General features: G+C 32.5%; 4 protein-coding genes across 9 annotated transcripts in view; 3 read left to right on the top strand and 1 right to left on the bottom strand.

The window, feature by feature from the left end:
- LOC115237690 (protein henna) overlaps positions 1-2,618 on the bottom strand; it is a 26,189-nt gene extending 23,571 nt beyond the window's left edge. Inside the window, exons 1-3 of one of the 2 annotated variants that reach the window (XM_029810917.1) lie at positions 2,395-2,618; positions 313-441; positions 77-231 (exon numbers count right to left, since the gene is read on the bottom strand). In XM_029810917.1, coding sequence (XP_029666777.1) covers positions 77-231; positions 313-441; positions 2,395-2,487 — 377 coding nt within the window. In that variant the 5' untranslated portion in view covers positions 2,488-2,618. Of the gene's footprint in view, positions 1-76; positions 232-312; positions 442-783; positions 1,741-2,394 lie in introns of those variants that run through there. The other variant, XM_029810935.1, reaches the window with a different exon arrangement.
- Positions 2,619-4,704: 2,086 nt separating this feature from the next.
- Positions 4,705-7,921, top strand: LOC115238068 (mitochondrial basic amino acids transporter-like). Its single transcript, XM_029811591.1, has 4 exons — positions 4,705-4,952; positions 5,530-5,796; positions 6,419-6,546; positions 6,677-7,921. Exons 2-4 carry the CDS (start codon positions 5,757-5,759, stop codon positions 7,721-7,723), a joined length of 1,215 nt encoding a protein of 404 aa, XP_029667451.1. The 5' UTR covers positions 4,705-4,952; positions 5,530-5,756; the 3' UTR covers positions 7,724-7,921.
- Positions 7,922-7,930: 9 nt separating this feature from the next.
- LOC115238051 (kelch-like protein 10) lies at positions 7,931-13,854 on the top strand. Of its 4 annotated transcripts, none has more exons than XM_029811565.1 (9): positions 7,931-8,458; positions 8,957-9,173; positions 9,540-9,855; positions 9,929-10,381; positions 10,702-10,871; positions 11,253-11,422; positions 11,871-12,029; positions 12,320-12,524; positions 12,853-13,854. In XM_029811565.1, exons 2-9 carry the CDS (start codon positions 9,037-9,039, stop codon positions 13,133-13,135), a joined length of 1,893 nt encoding a protein of 630 aa, XP_029667425.1. In that variant the 5' UTR covers positions 7,931-8,458; positions 8,957-9,036; the 3' UTR covers positions 13,136-13,854. The 4 variants fall into 4 exon arrangements, 3 of the variants coding, with proteins under 3 accessions (XP_029667425.1, XP_029667418.1, XP_029667433.1); XM_029811558.1 differs by having other exon boundaries at positions 8,838-9,173; XR_003884436.1 differs by having other exon boundaries at positions 8,065-9,173; positions 11,871-12,070.
- A 720-nt stretch (positions 13,855-14,574) lies between these two features.
- On the top strand, positions 14,575-21,248 carry LOC115237901 (vacuolar protein sorting-associated protein 54). 2 transcript variants are annotated; one of them, XR_003884410.1, is made up of 14 exons: positions 14,575-15,298; positions 15,543-15,921; positions 16,039-16,141; positions 16,658-16,821; positions 16,981-17,180; positions 17,365-17,550; positions 17,682-17,808; positions 17,917-18,171; positions 18,446-18,868; positions 18,969-19,249; positions 19,307-19,524; positions 19,662-19,875; positions 19,961-20,278; positions 20,909-21,248. XR_003884410.1 is itself a non-coding variant. In XM_029811274.1 (13 exons), exons 1-13 carry the CDS (start codon positions 15,201-15,203, stop codon positions 20,220-20,222), a joined length of 2,910 nt encoding a protein of 969 aa, XP_029667134.1. In that variant the 5' UTR covers positions 14,575-15,200; the 3' UTR covers positions 20,223-21,143. The 2 variants fall into 2 exon arrangements, 1 of the variants encoding a protein (XP_029667134.1); XM_029811274.1 differs by having other exon boundaries at positions 19,961-21,143.
- Positions 21,249-21,277: the final 29 nt, after the last annotated feature.

The raw sequence follows: 21,277 nt of genomic DNA, 5'->3' as shown, positions 1-21,277 counted from the left end.
AATAATGTTATAGAGAATACATTCTTTAAAAATATATAATAATTAAAATATTTAAATAAATCTAAAAGACTCCTACCTAGAAATGATTGAAAAGTAACTACACTGATCTCGTAAAGATTCAATTGCGGAGGCTATATTACCGCTCGGCGCACATTCCACCATAAATTCATAGCCGTTTGGTCGTCGAAGAGAGCTTCTGGATTCGATGTGCAAGAGATTCACTTTATGTTTCTGAAATAATGTTTTGCATACTTGCATTTCTTTCAATATTTAACAATTTCATTAACATATGTCACACTTCATCTCACTTACCGCAAACAGTTGGAGATATTTTCCCAACGATCCAACTTCATCTTCTTCTGTAGGGGAAAAAATGAGGCAGGTGCTTTTAGCTGAGTCTTTGCCCTCTTTGATATAATTTCCGCCATGGATGAGCTTTGGCTAACAAACAGTTTAATTAAGAATAATTATATTTGCGTTATTATAATGCGTTAAACAAAATAATTATCCTTCAAAATCTTTTTTGCAGCAATATTTTAATATCTCAAATTTTTTAAACATTTTGGTAAATATAAAAATATAAATTAAAAATATAAACATGTAATTCAGAAAGAGAAACATTTTTTATTGACGATGTCATATTTCTAACATGTTAATTAATAAAGATTTTCATGGAAATATGAATAAATATGATCATTTTACACTCCGTGCACTAATAAAACATTTATTTAAATTTGAAATCCATAATTTATTAATTTTTTTATTAATGTCATACAAACATACCGGTAATTCTGTCAAATCTACCATTGTATGATTAAATATTACTGCGTTCTTATGGTTCGAATATTCTCGCGTATCACGAGAGTATAACTATAAGATAAACTGGCACGTAAAACAATATAATTAAGAAGTCCTTTCAGATCCATATATATATATGGCTGCAAAACTCCCCTCTTACTCGAGATGCTACTTGATTGAGCGGCTGAGGGAAATCCAGATATGTTGAATGCTGAAATTTTTTTTCGTCTACACAACTTTTTTCCTCATTTGATTTATGCATAAGCAGAGATATAATTATATACGCGGCGCGAATAAACTGCTCGAACATATCATTAAATGTCTTCGTACAGAAAGAAAAAACATCAAACTTTGAATACTGTAATCTATGAATGATTTTGCATCATTTTAATGACGGAGGTCAATTTGAAAGTCAAAGTTGTAATTTACTGTTCTGTAATTTACTTGGCATGGAAGAAATTAATTTGTTCCGCGCATTATTGACATTTATTATCATAAACATCATTCCTTAGTTCATCATGCATAAAGGAAATCTAATGGAAAATTATAAAATGTGATATGAATTTCTGTTATTCGATTAAATTGCTGTTTACAAACACATGTAGTACGCAAGAAACTATTTTCTTTCATCATCTACCCAACATCGATAATTGCGTATGTGTCGAGTCAAACTTAAATTGTTGTTATACGTTATTTTGTTTTCTCCTTATATATAAATCATATGTATTGTATTACACATACACATATGTATTCCATTTAAATAAACTGAGAGAAAGTGATAAATATTGCATATATGATGTTTGATATAATGATTAGCACATCATGGTGCAATCGTGGCGCAAATCACCATCAGCTAATCTGTGATGAAACCGCAACTTTAGGAAAAACTCGACGGATCAGCTACGTCAAAAGTTAATAAATATAATATGTTTTGAGATTCATGAATTTGAGATTCATGAATTTGATATTGTAGAATATAATTTAATTTGAAAATCGTAAATGTTACCTTATGTCGTACTAACTTTTTTATAGTGACTGTATACAAAAATTTATGAAAATAAAAATTTTAATTTTACAGGGCAAATTATTATTTTAACTCATAAATTGATTATTAATTTTAAAAGGCTAAAAATTTTTTATGAAATGTTAAACTCACGAATCTCGAAATGTATTAGATTTATTAATGCGTAATATATGAATTGTAAGTATCATCTATCAAAAAAACCGCATTTATTAAAATCGCGTTAATTATATCAATTTATATTTAAAACTAATATGGCTACCCCTCTAAGACATAATAGATATCACATTGTACTTATCAAGAATAATTATGTTATACTTAAACTATATTAAAAATTAAAAATTATGTAGCTTAAAATATTTTTGTAAGAATAACTGTATATGTACTCATGATCGCTTCTATCTATAAACCTCATTTTATATGTATATCTTCCTTTCTCTATCAGAGAAAAAATATTCATTCATGGAAGCAAAGTAAAATAACCACCTTCAATAAGATGTAAAAGTGAAAATTGTAGAAAGCAATAATACGTCTTGTTATTTTACTAATAATAATAATTGTATTTTTTACCCTACCGTGTCTGGGGGTGAGTTATTAAGAAGTGAGCCATCTTCTTCCTTTTCAGCGTCCAATGTTTGATCAAATTGTCGGCTTGTTTGCGCATACATTGTCGTGATCCGAAAATACGAAAGCACGAGTAATCGATTGACTTCTATTTGAAATGACTTTATTATTCTCTACCCGTCCAACGACGCGGAAGAACTGGTGCTGGCTGTAGCGCAGCTAACAGTTTTAACAGGTTATTCGAAAGAAGAAATATATTCTTGTATTGCAAAAGAATAAAAACAAGTATTGATGTATGCAGAGGAAAGCTATTAAATCCATGACAAAGGGTCGAAGAGTTATCTAAAACCTAACACACGAGATAATGTAGTATCTTTTGAGTTTATAATCATTTATATTATTATAATAAACAAATATGGCTACGTCTTGCCACAACGCAACAATTTATTAACGTATGTTTATGTTATCATTAATCGCAACACATATGTAATATGATATTATATTAGATTATTAATATACGTAAGATTTATAGATAAAAAATAATATCTTATATATATAAATAATTTCGAAATATAAATAAACTATTTTTTTTTTAAATCATAAAAGATAGAAACAAGCATGTTTCGAATTTGTAAACTATTTCAATATATATCTGAAACATTACACTAACATTATTTATTTACCAATTATTTATGTACCAATATAAATTTTTTTATAAATATGAGATGAAAAGAAAGAAAGAAAGAATTAGTTTTATATCTTCCTTAGCATGCTGTTGGATTAGATAGAATGGTATTGGATAGATGAATCTCTGCAAAACGAGACGTAAATAAATAACATGCCATACAAGATTTATAGAAATATACATAAAGCATCTAATATTATATAATTTAAAAAAATAGCCATAGTTAATTCTTCCTCAAAACTCATTATTTTCCAGTAACCAACGTTTTATTCTTTTTTCATGATTAAATTACTTTTTTATCACAGATGATATTATATTAACTTCTTCAAAGTTTTCTGAATGCACTTCTCTGAAGTTTAAATTTAAATTGACACATTGCGAATCGGAGACGTGAGAAAATAAAAAATTTTAGTTTTTGGAACATTCTTGCATGACGCATCATTCATGACGCGTATGGCATAGAACAAATTTAACAAAATAATTAATAAGTATTATGCTCTTCTATTACTAAGGGATATTTTGAACATTCAAATTAATAATAAACTTACAATTTTTTAAATTAAAAATGCATAAATAATTTAAAATACGTTCTGAAAATGGATAAATATAGAATTTTTATGCAATTAATATTATAACGATAATATATCATGCGATCCGCCGTATGTGTTAAGTAAATGCGGAGTTGTGAGTGATCTCAGCTAATGAGTGATCTAAGTCATGTGTTATATCAAGTATATCGCTGTTGAGTGTTTCGTCTCTTTTATAATGTCCCAAATAGTTCATATCATTATCTAACTACTAATAATCTGGTTACAAACATCTACATAAAAAACGATGCCAATGTAGAATTATATACAGGGAGTCACTAGAAAAAGCCTTCTAAGATATTTTTCTAAATATTGATTTTACATACAAATGTTTCAGACAAAAGTTAAATAATTTTTAAATGGCTACATTTTGGTCTTCTTAGCTTTTTTAGGTGGAGGCGCCAGAAAATTTTGAAAGTCATCTCAAGTATTTTTAATGGAAAGCTCTGTTGTAGAGGATGAATTGTAGAGGATGAAAAGACGAATCCAATGACCCATAACATCTTGACTATGGAGCAACCTTGAAATAAAAGATAAAAAAAACGAGATGTGAGTAATAGATAGATAATAAAAATAAAAAGTTTTCGAACAAAATGGGTTAATTTTATTTAATAAGGTGTTCAAAGTGTTGCCCACATAATATATGTTGCTTCATGTCTTTGGTATTGAATTCTGTTGATAAACTAACAAAGTTATTTAACTTTTGTCTAAAACGTTTTTGTGTAAAATCAATATTTATGAAGATATCTTAGAAAGTAATTTTAAGTGACTCACCCTGTATATATTGAATATATGAGACTTGATCAATCTTATCATCCAATGTTTGTGACCCCGTGCTTCGCTCGATCACGACGGCAGGTCGTGTGATAAAATGTTTAAACATTATTAACATATTCTTCAATAATATATAGTACACTGTTACGATAGCGCTTGTGTATGTGTATATATGTATGTATATGTGCGTATGTTAGTAATTTGATAATGTAAATGATAATGTAACGATCTTTGTACCAAGAATAAGTTGGAAGAAACGCCAATCTCTCTCTTCTCTCTCAGTAAGAAAGAAGATTTAACGAAGGAAGCACGCCCCAAATAATTTCTTTTGTCGGAGTATATATGTTATACATGTGATTTTCTGAAAAAGAAACGAACAACAAAGTGAATCGCGCGGCGAAATTTATTGACAATGTGACCTTATCTGACGAATGAAGTTTTCGACATTATATTATCATCCTGATAAAAACCAACTGCAATTTTAGTGAAGTTGTGTTACATATTTAGAACAATCAATTATTAGGTAAAATAATACGATTAGATAGCCGTTAAAATTTTTTGTGATTGTACTATTTTATTTTATACTATTTTATTATTACATTCTCTTAGACTGTCGAAGTCTATTAACAGTTTTTATTCATGATACGATTCATGATACGATATTCATGATAAGCACCCTAAAGTATTAGGTTAAACGGAAAGTTCGTTCTGTTTTTTGCTAACAGATGAAGACCGAAGAAACGGCACAAACTTTCCGTTCAACCCAATATATTACGATAAAAATTACGAACGTGTTTTTGATATATAATAAACTTTAATTAATTTGAAATAGTAATTTTTGGAAAGAATATAAGAACAATAAATTTTAAAAAGAACATTATTAGATAATTTTCGCGATAATCTAAAACTTGATAAGTGAGATTGTTCTTATTTCGATTAATATTGTTCTAATATATATACATTAAATTATATAAAATAAAATTATAAAACAATATATAAAATCAATAATAAAAATATCTCCACAATATTGTATGTTTTAGTTAGTCGCAAAAAATATCATTATAATAAAATAAAATAAAATAAAATAATTGTTTTTTCAGAAATAGTCGAATGTTATATTATCATCTATACACACTTGAAGCTTAATTTAAAAGGATCAGTTATATATCAGTCTTTCATGGATTCGAATTTATTGCTCGGTGCTATTAATCGATTCGCGACTTATACATCTTTCAATGTATACCTGAGAGGAACAAGATTTGAGAACGATCCTCATAGACGCAGACGATATTGCAAGTGGAAAGATCGCAGATAATACAGGATAAAGATGGCTTGGTCGCTCGATTTCTTCGCTGGCTGCTTGGGTGGTAAAGTCAATTTTGTGCAAATTCAATTGTGGCGTTGATTTGCATAAATTCTAACATTCTGATTAAATAATTTTTTGGATATAACATAATTGTCTGGATATAACATAATTATCTAGATATAACATAATTATCTGGATATAATTTTCTTTATCAGTTACAAAGTTAATTTCACTTTCCAAAATTCGTTGCTTGCTTGATAAATAGGTGTAATTGAATTTATGAAAGTTAATTTTATCTCAATTATTATTTGCTGTATAATATACTAGATTTACAATGCCACTGAATTAAATGACGATAAAGAAAAGTTATTTTATCGAGTGACTTGGTTTATCGCGCCAGTCGAAAACAACACATGTCGAAATAGCGATTTCTCTTTTTATCAAACTTACGCAAATCAAAAATTTAACTAGTATTCATAACATCCTCTTTTATATTATATACCAGTAACAGATTTTTATAAATAAAAATATATCTGTTGCTAAATCATAATTTTTTTAAATAATGCATCATGCAGATTTTATGCGTGTATTATATGAAAATATATCACGTTATAGATGTATATAAAAGCATTTATAAGAATTTTCATGTTTTAATATAATAAAAACTATTTTATAAATTATAGGATGTGCCGGTATTATGGTGGGATATCCTTTGGACACAGTCAAAGTCCACATGCAGACGCAGGACTCCCGCAATCCAAAATATCGAGGCACTTGGGATTGTCTACGCACTATACTCGCAAAAGAATCGGTATTTAAGAAGAGAAATTGATTATAGAACCGAGAGAAAATAAGAAAATGAGAATCACAAATTTTAATCCGTTCGTCTTATTCACGGACAAAATCTATTAATATCGCCATTCACGTGTATCTTTGTACAGGTGAGCGGCCTTTACAGAGGCATGACCTCGCCAATCGCGGGGGTGGCTATGGTGAACGCAATCGTCTTCGGCGTTTACGGGCATACTCAGCGGCACCTATCCGAACCTGATCGATTGTCGGCACATTTCTTGGCCGGTGCATCCGCCGGGCTTGCACAAACTCCCGTCTCGAGTCCGATAGAGTTGGCAAAAACACGTCTGCAATTGCAATCCCCGTGTCAGGGTGATCTCCGCGGACCTATACAGTGCTTGAGAAACATCTACAAGCAGGAAGGTTATCGCGGCGTCTACAAAGGGCTGAGTATTACGTTTCTCAGGGAAGGGCCAAGTTACGGTGTGTACTTCGTGACTTACGAGATGCTAACCAAGACGTCCTCGAAACAGCCGATCTCGACACCTCACATATTGCTGGCCGGAGGTCTCGCTGGCACCGCTTCCTGGGTGATCTCCTATCCGATTGATGTCATCAAATCACGCATACAAGCAGAAAGTAGCAATCGTTATTCGGGAGCTTTAGATTGTCTTAAGAAGTCCGTACGTGCTGAAGGATACAGCTGCTTATATCGAGGCTTAAATTCAACGATTCTTCGAGCATTTCCGACAAACGCAGCGACTTTTGCTGTTGTCACATGGACATTCAGATTATTCGGCGAACAATCGAGTGAGGTACCGCAGAAAAAGGATATCGTGTCGATAACGTCAACGCAGACGAAAAATATTACGACGAAAGGGTACGAGTCTTTCGTCAGCAAATGGAACGCATTTTTTAATGGTATTTCGAGAAGCAACGGCTTTGCCACGTCGTATTCAATTGGACCCATCTTGCCAATTAGCGGATTGATGCCGGATAACAACGCCTGTCTAATTCACAACTGCAGACGATCAGATTGCAAGCACGACGCATTGAAGCACAGACACATATTCGAGGAGAGAAAAAGAAAATCGCGAAACGACGAAAGAGTTGAGGAGGATGAATACGTCGACGAGAAGAGTGCGGAATGTGACAACGTCAAGACGATCGAAACCACGTGTACCTGTAATCTGTAACTTAGTATCTCAAATCTGGATAGTATTTGACGTGTGGCCATACCAAGTGACAACCAAGTGACTTCAACGATATGTTGATGCAACGAAATGACTTATGTAGAAAAGAAATCAGTGTACGTAAATTTTTCTTTGATGATTAATTTGATTACCAACGAATGTGTATATATATCTATAAAGGAAATTATTTCATAATTCTCATAATTTACGACAATTTGAAATAAATTAATAACTTAATTAATAACAAAAAACTTGTATCAAGCTCGGTATGAAGCAGGAACAGAAGGATCTCTTTTGTCGAGCAGCAGTTTCTGATTGAACGGCGGACATGTAAGACCACATGTCACAGCCAGGCGCGACACTTATTCGCTTTTAAAATCATACAAAATAATTTGTATCTCCCTCTTACAATCCCCTCACCGCATTCATTCCCCTTCACGGCCTTCTGCATTTCTCCAGTTCACGAATCGGTCTTCGATCCTTCCGTTCACGTGTCAAAATTTTGACACATTCCAAATTCCGGCACATATGAACCCGACACACGGTAGCACATTCCAGCCATTGCTAATCACTCTCAGCAACTGATCGCGAGCGGGACTTTATCGCAATCACAACCTCATCCCAGATCGAAAAATTATCAAGTCGCAAATTGTAAAAGTCAAGCTACACCAAGATCGATACGAACTGCTAACCTCCCGCGCGATCACTAAATTCTCAGGAAATAATTATTCTTACTCAGTAAGTGTAAAATAAATTTTTAAATATATAAGCTATATACATTCTTTTAAAATAATATATACAAATAGCAAAACAGTTCGATCATATATATATATGTATGATTATATAATAATAGTTTATCGCGTATACATACTTAACCAATATAATTCAAAAATATTTTATTAATAATTTATTAATTATATTTTGGTACATTATCTCATTTTAATAAAAAAAAGTGTTAATTCATGCCACACATCTTTAACCTTTAATCTTAAATTATTATTATAATTTTAATGTTATAATTATATAATCTTTTTATCGTTATCTGCAATCTTATGCAATCGTGGTCTATTACTCCGCTTGAAATTAAAATACTCACTATTTATTTTCTTTTCCGTAGATCTATTGAAGAAAAACTGTTTAATTTAATAAAAATATTTTAATGTTGTAATCCATCGGGTTAATATCTTCGCGGGACCACCAAACGTCTCAATTATTCTAATTTTGATATGGATGTAGAACCAAGTACGAGCAACAGAAAAGATGAAAAATGTAATGCAAATAACCAACGTTTGATAGCCGAAAGCGGCGGCCGTTGCATGAGCACACAAGCGATGCAGTCACTCTACGATTTCCGACAAAATAATTTGCTTTGCGATGCAGTATTGAGATTAGAGGACGGTGGTGTTTTCCCGATTCACCGAGCTATACTTTCAGCATGCAGTACTTATTTCAGGTTTTTAATTCTACCCGACATATTCTCTTCAAGCTTTACATTATGTATGTGTGTACATATGTATATATGATAATTATCTAAAAAGAAAGTAATTTTGCCTATCAATGCACAAATATATTAATTTTATGAAATATACAAATTTATTACTATATGCAAAATCAATGAATATTCCTTATAATAATAATAATCCGTAGAATTTAATAATTTTATTGATGCTGTTTTTTTTGCTATCTTAATTTTTGTAATAAATTTCTATCAAAATAAACATATTATCTTTTTAAAATAAATAATATAAATTATTATATATTAATTAAAATAAATATCGGATTAATGTTCGCAACTTTCATTGCCCAATTAATTTTACAGGACATTATTCACAACTACATTGCATTCTCGTGAGAAAACCGATGTCCTTCTACCAGGTGTGACGAGCCCGATGATGAATCTTTTGCTGGAATACGCATATTTGCGATCTATTGATGTGAATCGTGAAAATGTATGCGAATTGTTGACCACGGCGGATTATTTAAGTATTCTGGGTGTACTTGATCTGTGCTGCGACTATCTAAGGGATAATTTGGCGCCGGAAAATTGCATCGGAGTGATGAGATTCGCTCGTCAGCATTTTTGCAAAAAGTTGGAAAATGATGCTTATCGTTTTATTGTAGGACACTTTGTCGAGGTGCGATCAACGTAATAATTTTTACATATTTTATTCTTCCCCTCCGATTTCATTCTCTTCAAATTTACGTTAGGTATCTCAGAGAAGCGAAGAAATTTTATATTTACCCATCGAGGAATTAAAGCCGTTAGTCGGCGCCGATGAACTAAACGTGAAAAGCGAGCAGACGGTTTGGGAGCTGATACTGAGATGGATAAATCACGATCTAGAATCTAGAAAAGATTATATAGTGGACCTAATGAAGAATATTAGACTCGGTCTCTTAGACACGCAGTTTTTTCTGGAGAATGTCAAAGATCATCCTTACGTCGTGGGCAATGATGCGTGTAGACCCATCATCATCGAAACTCTGAAATTTCTATACGATTTGGAGATGATCACCCAGAAAGACGGAGAAGTGCCAACACCGGAAATCGCGCGACCTAGAGTTCCACATGAGATTTTGTTCGCCATCGGTGGATGGAGCGGTGGCTCGCCAACAAATTATATCGAGACTTATGATACGAGAGCAGATCGATGGATTCCGGTAGTATCAATGATATTTTAATGTACAATTTCTTTTTAACGCGAAAAAATACCGTCTCGTTTTGCCATCTGCGTGCATAATAATCGCGAAGTAAGCTGTAAAAATCGAAAAATACAAATGGTAGGACTATTTGTATAGTGAATATATACAAATTATCTTTTATTTTTTATTAATTCTATTGGTTTCATGCAAGAGAAATTGAACGAAATAGTATTCATGATTTTCTCTAACAATAAAGCCACGTTTTATACTAAAATTGGAATAAATATTATTTCAATAGAGTTATAGCAATTATTTATATGCGATCTTGAGTTCTCTAGATCGAAGAAACAGATCCAACCAGTCCACGAGCTTATCATGGACTCGCAGTGATTGGATTCAATATCTACGTTATCGGAGGGTTCGACGGGGTCGATTATTTCAACAGTTGTCGTTGTTTCAACGCGGTGACCAAGGTGTGGCGAGAGGTTGCTCCCATGAACGCTAGAAGGTCGAATATATTTCAGAGGGGCTAGTCACTAGTCCTGTGAAAGATTTGTGGATGATATTATTGTCTGTTGATATTTATTGTCAATTTATTTACAATGATATTAATTTTATTGTCCATTTATTTACAATTATAGATATTTAAGAAATGAATAAAATAGTACGTTTATATATTCATTCTTAAAATCATATCTAATGCACATTTTCTAATTAATCCAAAAAGTTAAATGTACTACATAATAAAATTGATGTTAGATGTAGAAAAATATAAAAATGTGTATATGTATAGATATTGTGAAAACAATATAAACCAAAGTTCAGTGACTAGCTCCTCTAATATCACTGGCAACGAAAGCTCGCATCAGGCTCCCTTCATTTGTCGCAGATGTTACGTTAGTGTGGCAGTTTTGAACGATCTGGTCTACGCGATGGGAGGATATGATGGATATCATCGGCAAAAAACGGCGGAGCGTTACGACTATAAGACAAATCAGTGGTCCCTCATTGCACCTATGAACGTGCAGAGATCTGACGCCAGCGCAACTACTTTGAACGGTACTATTTGAGTCTTAAAATAAGCACATTATTACAATTATTTTATTTCGTCTAAAGATCTTGGCTGTAGCATAATTTTGCTGTATTAAAAATGCAGATATATTTTGAGATGAAGAGAGGGGGGGGGACAAGTATTTTGTAAAATAATTTTTTAATATGACACACACATACATATATATTAATAATTTTTTTGTTATATATAATATAAATATGGATATAAGTAATTAAAGTATACACTAAGAAAAAAAAATAAATAGTACAAAAAAGTTATTTATTGAAAAGAAAGGAATGTATATAATATAAAAAGAGAGAGAGAAGACAAATTTTTATTTCTTCCTTAATAAATTTTCAAATTTTCAATTTGATGTGCTTATAAATCTCTGTCAATCTTATTTTTGCAACATAACAATCATTCTATTAGTATATATATTTTCCGTATGTTCTATAGACAAAATATATATTACGGGCGGTTTCGACGGGCATGATTGTCTGAATACAGCCGAGGTATATGATCCAAACACCAATCAGTGGACAATGATAACTGCAATGAGGTCACGCAGGAGCGGCGTGTCGTGCATATCTTATCACGGCTACGTTTATGTTATTGGTATTAAGACATGTACTTATTGCGAAAGAAATCCTGTCACGGTACTTGCAAAACATATGCACAAGTATTTGTATATAGAAGAAAACTCTTAATTCCAAAACTGTTTCACGCTTAAAGCTGCTTTAGTATGCCTTGTACATATTTATCTGAATTTTATCAATCACGCACAAATATCAGAATTTAACCCATTGTAAAATTTAAAAAAAAATTTCCTTTCTCGTTACTTTTTATTTTATTGCAAAATAAATATGTAAATGTTGCAAGCAAATTAACAATCTCTGGCTATAAAGGAGGCTTCAACGGAATATCGAGAATGTGCAGCGGGGAAAAATATAAGCCTTCTACGAACACGTGGAGTCATATTCCGGATATGTATAATCCGCGTAGCAACTTTGCCATTGAAGTCATTGACGATATGATTTTTGCTATCGGTGGATTTAACGGTGTTACTACGACGTACCAAGTGGAATGTTACGATGAAAAAACGAACGAATGGTAATTAATTTATCATCAATCCATTTTACAATTCTATATAAGAAAGTAATACTATATTAAAACAGTATAAACAGCTGATATAAAAATAATTGCAAATCTAACTGTAATGTAATAAATGTTTATTTGGAAATCTCGCAAAATTTAATTTTTTGGACATATCTCTTTTATATAACTCAAAATATTTAAAATTTATGAAACATTCTGTGACGTGCAATCAAATTTACAACGAAAAAGGAACGTCTGATAACACAGGCATCTGATTCCTGTTAGCCACTTTTCTGTGGCTAGAAATTATAATATTTATTCTTATAATTGTATGCAAACGCAGGTATGAAGCAACGGATATGAACATATGCAGATCGGCATTATCGGCTTGCGTGATCATGGGTCTTCCAAACGTATACGATTATATACACAAGCATCGCGAGCGATTGATGGAGGAGAAGCGTCAAAAACTACTGGCTCACGAAGTACGCCGGAGTCAGCATCAACAACAGCAGGAACAGGAGCAAATGAGACAAACTATGCAGATTACTCAAGCCATACCAACACCACCATCTCTACCACGAACAAGCGAGAACGATAATAATAATAATAATCGTTGGCGTTAAAGCCAATAATTATTATCATTAAATTGAAGAAGCCATGCAATACCTGTCTCATTCAATTCATCCGCAATGCAAATTTTAGATTATTGCCAGTCGCGTAACCCGGAATAACAATCACAAAGATAAATTAGAGAATCAATGTCACTTGATCAATATCATCTGATCAAATTGTCAATGATAATAACACAGAGACAACTGTTTATATATACTTATTATTTATATTATTCTTGTCTACTTCGCGAAAAGAATATTTTCAGACTGCCATTTACTCATCTTTGTTAAGTTAAATCTTTTTTGATACTGCAAATATTTTCTATCGAATCTTTTTGCGATGCAATTTTACGCATATTATATAATGTCATCTTGAATAATTGAAGCAATTTAGAGGACGAACAGCCATTTTTATCGCAAATACTAATAATATTCCATTGTTACACATAATAATATTAACACAGATTGAAACAGCTGCAACGTACATATTAAAAAGACCGAAAACATTGAAGGAAAACAAATGATAAAATGAGGCGAGAAATGCAGAAACATAAAGAAATATATCAACGTAATCTGATGAGACATAAAATAATTTTGTAATAGAAAACATGACGAATCGCCCATCCAAACAAGTGTTCACAAAATAATTTCTTAAGTCCGACATTTCATGTGACAGCAATGTTCTTTCTACATGTGTAACAAAAAATAAAATTACAGTAACTTGTACAAAATTGTTCTTTATTCATAATACTTATGATCTATCATACAAGTAAAAGTCTATTGCATTGAGAAGTTAAATATAGATAGATTAATCCGTAGGGTATAAAAAATGTTCTTACCTTTTCTTCTCGGTTTCATCTGCTCTACCTGCACATGGCGGGTGATCCGCGAATTATGGGACACCCTGTATACGTTTGTCTTCTATCGTTTATTACATATTCAGCTTCCGAAGTGGGATGAATCAATACCCTCAGTAGAGAGGAATCGATACAGATCCAAATACAAAATCAAGGGCGATACTAGTGCAATAATTTAGTTGATTATATAAAATATAATAAATATTAATATAACAAATATTAATAAAAAACAAATTTTTTTGCTATAAAAATTAACACAAAAAATAAAAATTAAAAAATAATAGTATATAACTTAATGTTATATAACTTAAATTGTTAAAATATAAGTAAAATCAAAAATTTACTTTTTAAAGTTAACGATTTCCTAAAGATCGTCTAAAAAAATTAAAGTTGCTACTTATTTTTGTCATAAAAATGTCAATTTTATATTTGTTTTTCTTTTTGCAGGAATGAATAATCATTCAATATTTGCTTTTGCTTCAGCATTTGAAAAAATATGAGTATTTATATATGTATTATTGTTGACTCAACTACATTGTATGCTACAATTTGTAATATATACAATATATTAAATCATTAAATTAGAGATCGTATACGAATCGAGCTTATTTATTGTCAATGATTGCAGATACAATTGTGTAATCTGCGAAATGGAGCCGATATACTCCAAAGAGGTCAATGTCTTTTGCGACGACCTGTAGGCAAGGAAAATTGAAACAACATAGGAGGGAAAATGATAGCAAGTTCTTCCATTCACCAACACGCCATCTGAAGAATGTAACGGCACGTTTCATTGTTGGTTCGATTCAGTCTTGCGCGTGACGCTGGGGACGCGTGTTCACAATGTCCTCGAAAGAATAACTCGTGCTCTGACAAATACGAATTATGAGTCATCAAAAATGCGCGGCGCATTGAAAACAATGACGCATAGTCATTAACATGATTTGGATACCCCGTTTACGAATAATAAAAATTTTATCAAGAGAGAGGTTGACAGAGAGAGATCACATGTGAAGAGGATATTGTTAGTGACCTTCGCCGAGCCGGCTGTCTCGTTTTTGAGTTGGCCAACGTGTACGTATCGTAAAACGTGTGTATTTGTAAGTGGGGACGTGTACGCGCTGGTCGTGCGTGTGAGAACTGAGAATCTCTCCGGCCGAGCAGTGCTCCGAAACGCGCCTCTCGACATCACGATGGTGAGCTGAAGTGACATACGGGCAATGGCAAAAATCGCGAGAGAATCCGACTCGATACCCATGGTTTTCGTATGCGAGCATTGCACCAACCAGACATTCAAGCAAATCCAAGACTTCGTTAGGTGGGTCCATCTGTCTAACGTCTGTCAGTCACGATGCTCCGTTTTGCTAAAACGACGATACATTTCGCGAGTTTTTTTTCATAATTCAACAATTTAAAGTTACATTTCAAAATTATATAGGCTTTCGATGTAATAACTGAAAACGCACTCGCGTATCACTTTAACAGTATTTGAAAAAATACGCCTACCGTCTTAATTATATTTATTAATATATGACAATGCACTATTTTGCAACTTGTTCTAGGCACTTGAGAGATCAACATTGTTCTAGAGAAGGTGGATCCTTCGTGTGTCTCTATGGCTATAATGAGGTGTGCACTAGTCTTCCTGTGGAAGGTGTCTCTGATAAGGATTATATAGCACACGCCACTAAGCACGCAGTTATGCAACAGCAACGAAAAAGCAACGGCCAATTATCCGAGAGTGGCTCGTCATGGACCATCTATTCGGCTGCGCAAAATTTACCTGCTGTCCTAAACGATCCGTTCAAGGGAAAGCAGAGTAATCTTTTAACTCGTACCTGGGGAGATGGATTTGTGGAAAAAGTGGACATTCCGAAGAGTCCTTACCTTCCTGAGATCACAATGCAACATTTCGAGACATATTTAAAAAAAATTGCAAGGGTAATCAATACTTACAACTTCTTTAATGAATATTATGTCTAATAAGTTCCAATATGTTTTTATTCTGTGTGTGAACAATAGAAAAATCTACATTTATATTTATATTTATTCTTTCAGAGATATCGAAAACATTCGCGTATGAACTCGAGCGCAAATAGGCCGGCTACTCCGAATGAATTACTCCAAAATTTTCCGAATCTTAGGAAGGTGAAATCATTGGGTAAGGGTCTTTAATGTTTTATGTATTGTACATAGAAGATGTACTTAAGAAAAAGAAAAATAGAGATATATTTGGAAATCAATTATAAGAGCAAATTAGTTTTTTTATGCAAAAAATAAGTTAAAATCCTATTTCTCATAAACGGAGAGTTAAAATCCTTTATTTCTCTTAGTGCGATGCGTTTTATTTTTATCAGAATAAATATTTTAATAATCAAATAATATTCTATTTTTATTATATAAAGAGTGTTATATCTTTCTATTAAAAAATAAAATTTGTTTAAACTTAATTAGAAAAAGATTAGTTTTCTCTTATGTAATTACATACAAGTTCAATTCGCCAAAATCTTTTAAGCTTCAATATTAAATTTAACTTTGTATTATATATTTCGATTTATATAGTGATCAGTCATGCAAACTTATATCTATCTGATTTTTCTCTGTTGTTTTACAAATTATAGTATAACTTTTTTTTAATATATTGTAGGAACTATAACATATTTTTCTTTTACTTTAGATCGGCTGCAATTTGATTTAGCTAGTATTCCAAAGATCTTTTTAATACCAAATTTAGATCTTTCACAAAAAGATAATTTTGATGCTGTGTTCCCGTTTGCGAAAAACGGTCTTTTAACCGAAGAATGCAATATCGTTTTGCATGTAAAGCAAATGCAAGAAAAGGTATAGTTATAAAAGAGGAACAGACTTTTGCTACTGACATTACATCTGTCAATTTAAATATTTTGACAGATTATAGAAATAATAATTTCATAAATATATACACGAAAATTAATTACCAAGGTTTCAATAATCCAAATTATATGCAATATTCTGTAACAGCTTAGTCACTATCTGGATATTGTGGAAGTCCGGATAGCGGAGCAAGTCGCGTCGAAATCTCAAGCCTTTTTTCATGCAATGACATCTCATGACGTGCTTATGGAACAGCTCACTCAAACCATTACGGTTCTGAAAGCCCTCAGGAAGAATATTCATCAAGTCGATAAGTATCTAGTCAAGAATTCTCTGGAAATTTTACGGTGAGTATATGCACAGCAAATGAACCATATATTTTAAAAATTCATTAAACAAGAGTATATCTTAAACAAATATAAAAATTATATAACGACTTGCTCAGGATATTCCGCGCGAATGTAGCAATAATATATTTAATTGCATCAATGTAAATATTTTGCATAATATTTTCTTGTTCTTTTTATTTAGCCTAGAACGTGCTAGATCTAACAGATTATTGGTACAAGAGAAATTAAAACTTATGGCAACCGTGCATCAAAGCCAACCCATGATACAATTACTGCTATCCACTCCAGATTACGTTGCGGCGTTAGACCTTATTTCCACGACGCAAGAAATTCTCTTGCAAGAATTAAACGGAATACATAGCTTTAGGTAAACATCCAGAAACTCTGAAGAGATTATTTTTCATTATCTATTATACGTCCGCGTAATCTTCTTTAACGAATAATTGATGAATTATCAACACGTTACAAACGTAATCGTTGTATGTTTATTTGATTTAGACATTTAAGTTCTCAATTAACTGAAATGGAGAAACTCGTGGATAAGATGCTGTCGACTGAATTTCAAAGATACGCGACTGCGGATCTCAATAGACCGTTGAGTGGCGAGAATACCGTTTTAGACGGTGTAAGTACTTTCACAATTTTTCGCATCGCTTTCTATCCCTAGTTCGTAGCAAACATACCTTCATACATCTCTTCCCAGTGAGATCATTTGTACGTACTCAACGAACAGGATAAACTGGTTTCCATCATTTCTGGTCTACTACGTCAGAAACATTTTCAATTTGTGGATACGTACAAAGAGGAAGCTGTGACTACTGTAAGAGCCTTGACGAAGCAACGGGTGATAGAGGCACTGGCAGCGAGCGACTGTTGTAGCGATCAGCAAGCGGCAGCTCTCGAAGTCGGGGGTCTCTCTTTGACGGAAAGATTAACTTTGCTCCACAATACTATACAATCTTTCACATCACTTCTATTACGAGTTAAGGTATATACAATTTGAAAAGGACGTAACTCGTATGCTCTTCACTTTATTTTTTACGTTATATTATTTATTATATCAGAGAAATTTTTTAAATTAATGTTAAATATGAGATTTTGTTTCACTTACACTCTCTCTTATGCTGTGGAATATATAATTATGAGAATTAAACAACACCAAATATTGCGGTCTCGAGATTGTGACGACCATTATTTTTCTTAAGTTAGAGAGGGACTAGTGCATTATATATATATAAGAATTGTGTGAATATTTTTATTAGGCAGTTCATGATGTGATGAGAGACACAGCGGACTTGTCAGCCGAACGTTTATGCGACGGCTCATTTGATGAATCAGTACTTGATCGATTACTCACTCAAGAAGAGCATACACGAGTAATTAACAAGCTCACTGATATGATTACCTCTGTATGTGATTATTGCCACGAGCGAATGGGCAATCTACTTTCGGCGGGAACAAACGAGAAGGATAAACTTCACAACGACAAGATTATCGCTGATAACTCGCAGAATAAATTAGAAGAGAATAAGGAATGTCAAACGTGGAATGATAAGAGCTCTTGGTTGAGCGAGAAAGCAACGACCGCTCAGGTTTGTCAATTGGCCAATATGGTTGAAGAATTCACGCACGCTTGCGAGAAACTTTGTGGCAAACAGTGTACTGCATTACGATCGGCATTTAAGGTAATTATTATTTAAGTATACGTCACACATAGTATTCGTACAAAATTGACCTTAAGCTCTGTCAGGTAAACTAACTCTTCCATATGATCTTTTTTTACAGGCACAAGCGAGTAAATTTGTACAACGCTTTCATAATGAACGTAAAACTAAATTAACGCTACTATTGGAATCCGAAAGGTGGAAACAAGCTGACGTGCCGTTAGAATTTCAATCGCTAGTGGCATATGTATACGAGAACAAATGCTTTCCGCTTAAAATATTTACGCGCGAGGATGGCGCGAGAAATGAGAGTATAGAAAATTTTATCATGGTCGGCGATGAAAAATTCGCCGTTGTTGGTACTGCTTTGATGCTTATACAGATGATACACGAATACTGCAGGTAAAGATAGTGTCTGTTCGTAAACTTTGCATGGTATAACGTACGATCTTTTTTTAGGACCGGTAGTGAATTGGTCGCCTTATCTGGTACCATAGGAAGACAATTAGCCGAATTATTAAGACATTATAATTCTCGATGCTGTCAACTAGTTTTAGGTGCGGGCGCAATGCACGTCGCAGGCTTAAAAACCATTACAAGTACGATACTCGTATTGGCGGCACGAAGTCTCAAGCTTATATTGTGGTTCATGCCCTTTGTCAAGACGCATTTCCAAGGTAAATCCACGTCGTATTTGATATATAAAATATATCAAGTATTCTTATATCAAATCAAAAGCAGCATCATATAGATACACGAGAGAGAGAGAGAGAGAGAGAGAATATCTATCCTCAATATATATTTTAATATACAGCACTCACAGAACAAAATCCTAGTCGAGGATTTGGCACATCCGGTATAAGTGGAGGGGTGGCTTTATTAGATAGTGTTGAAAGGGACATACGCGCGCATGTACGTGAGATTGAAGGAAAAATTCTCACTATCGTAGACAATTTGCTGGGCGGACAGATATCCAAATGGACAGCAAGACCTCCAGTGCCATCCAGATCTTTCAGAAATATTTCTAGGTAAATGTCTCAATATATTCAATTATATAATTTTATATATATATATGCTTCTTCTAAAATGTATATATCTTTTTTGCTCACATAGTTATCTAATAAAACTTCACGAAGCCGTCTCTGGAATTTTGCCTACTGTCGAAGTACAATCTCTTTACCGCAAGGTAAATTCATCATTCAAGGAGAAACTTAGGGAGCAACTGGTTAAAATGAATGTAGTGAATAATGGTGGCCCGCAGCATGGCGTGGTCACGTCGGAACTCACATTTTATCTCGAAGCCTTGAGAAAATTAAAAGTTCTACCGAGCGAAGAGTTAAACGATAATTGGATGAGTGACATATGGACTAGATAACATGCAGAGCGCGTGATATACTGCATTATAGAAGCAATGAAATATTATAGAAAAAGGTGACTAATCTCTGTGACACACATTTGTCTTCCTTGTATCATTAGTTATATCTGAAAAACATGAAACATACGGTATCGATGTTCACCGATTGCCTGACAGATTTTATAAAAGAAGTATTACTTGCATTGAATTTATGATTCGTAAAATCGTGAATACTTCATTGATGCTAAATATCATGATATATATGTGCTGACAAAACACGATACAGTTTCGTTAGTTTGATGTAAAGAGAACAACAAACATAATGTTTCTATAAAATAGGACCTTTAATATTAAAAAGTGAATTTTTCACACACAAATGATATAATCATAACTTATTTCCTATTATAATCCCGACAATATAATTTCTTTTTTATGAGCAACTTACATCATACATTCATTGTTTTCATATTTAATATTATAATTTTGTGATTACATTGTATAATCGTGTCATACGCCTCTCCCAAATATTTTTACCGACCACAGTGTTCAAGAAATTACTATAATATATATATACACACTATCGTAGATATATATATCCATAGAAATTTTATTTTCTGGAACAAATATATATGTGGTCGTGGACGAAAAAAAAAAAGGCAGAGAGAAACAGTATTTATTTTCATGCAATTTAATATTATCCTTTACAGGCATTTCGATGTATTACGATGTCTAACAAAACGAAGCATAGCAATTTGTAAGTTTTTTTGTACGTATTGTATTTAGTATGCCCGCAGCCTATATTTCCAAAATTAGACGTTTTTTTAAAAGATATTTTTTCGTAACAAGTATTTCAACAATAATTAAATTGAAACAAATTGTATAGCATATAATGTATATAGAAATCAAATTAAAATTTAAAAAAAAGTTTAAATTAAATTAAAATTAAAAAAAAAATAAAAACGAGATGAATATGACTGCTTTAATCGTTATATGTTTATTATGTAAATCTTGCATTGATTATAATCAATACGTTATAAAAATAAATTGTATGGTGCGCGCTTAAAAAAAATATAAAA

The sequence above is a fragment of the Formica exsecta genome, unplaced genomic scaffold, assembly GCF_003651465.1.
Source record: "Formica exsecta isolate Colony F162 unplaced genomic scaffold, ASM365146v1 scaffold115, whole genome shotgun sequence".
In the NCBI taxonomy this organism is placed as follows: domain Eukaryota; kingdom Metazoa; phylum Arthropoda; class Insecta; order Hymenoptera; family Formicidae; genus Formica; species Formica exsecta.
This window is presented reverse-complemented; position numbering and strand designations above follow the sequence as displayed.

What these genes read in the sequence shown, in the direction of transcription:
- LOC115238051 (XM_029811558.1), top strand. Translation starts at nt 8,947, where the DNA reads ATGGATGTAGAACCAAGTACGAGCAACAGAAAAGATGAAAAATGTAAT. An exon ending in GAGCAGATCGATGGATTCCG is followed by an intron (nt 10,382 to 10,701) that starts GTAGTATCAATG and finishes TGAGTTCTCTAG; the next exon opens with ATCGAAGAAACAGATCCAAC. An exon ending in CGGCTACGTTTATGTTATTG is followed by an intron (nt 12,030 to 12,319) that starts GTATTAAGACAT and finishes CTGGCTATAAAG; the next exon opens with GAGGCTTCAACGGAATATCG.
- LOC115238068 (XM_029811591.1), top strand. Translation starts at nt 5,757, where the DNA reads ATGGCTTGGTCGCTCGATTTCTTCGCTGGCTGCTTGGGTG. An exon ending in CTTCGCTGGCTGCTTGGGTG is followed by an intron (nt 5,797 to 6,418) that starts GTAAAGTCAATT and finishes TATAAATTATAG; the next exon opens with GATGTGCCGGTATTATGGTG. An exon ending in CTATACTCGCAAAAGAATCG is followed by an intron (nt 6,547 to 6,676) that starts GTATTTAAGAAG and finishes ATCTTTGTACAG; the next exon opens with GTGAGCGGCCTTTACAGAGG.
- LOC115237901 (XM_029811274.1), top strand. Translation starts at nt 15,201, where the DNA reads ATGGCAAAAATCGCGAGAGAATCCGACTCGATACCCATGGTTTTCGTA. An exon ending in AATTCTCTGGAAATTTTACG is followed by an intron (nt 17,181 to 17,364) that starts GTGAGTATATGC and finishes CTTTTTATTTAG; the next exon opens with CCTAGAACGTGCTAGATCTA. An exon ending in ATGATACACGAATACTGCAG is followed by an intron (nt 19,250 to 19,306) that starts GTAAAGATAGTG and finishes ATCTTTTTTTAG; the next exon opens with GACCGGTAGTGAATTGGTCG.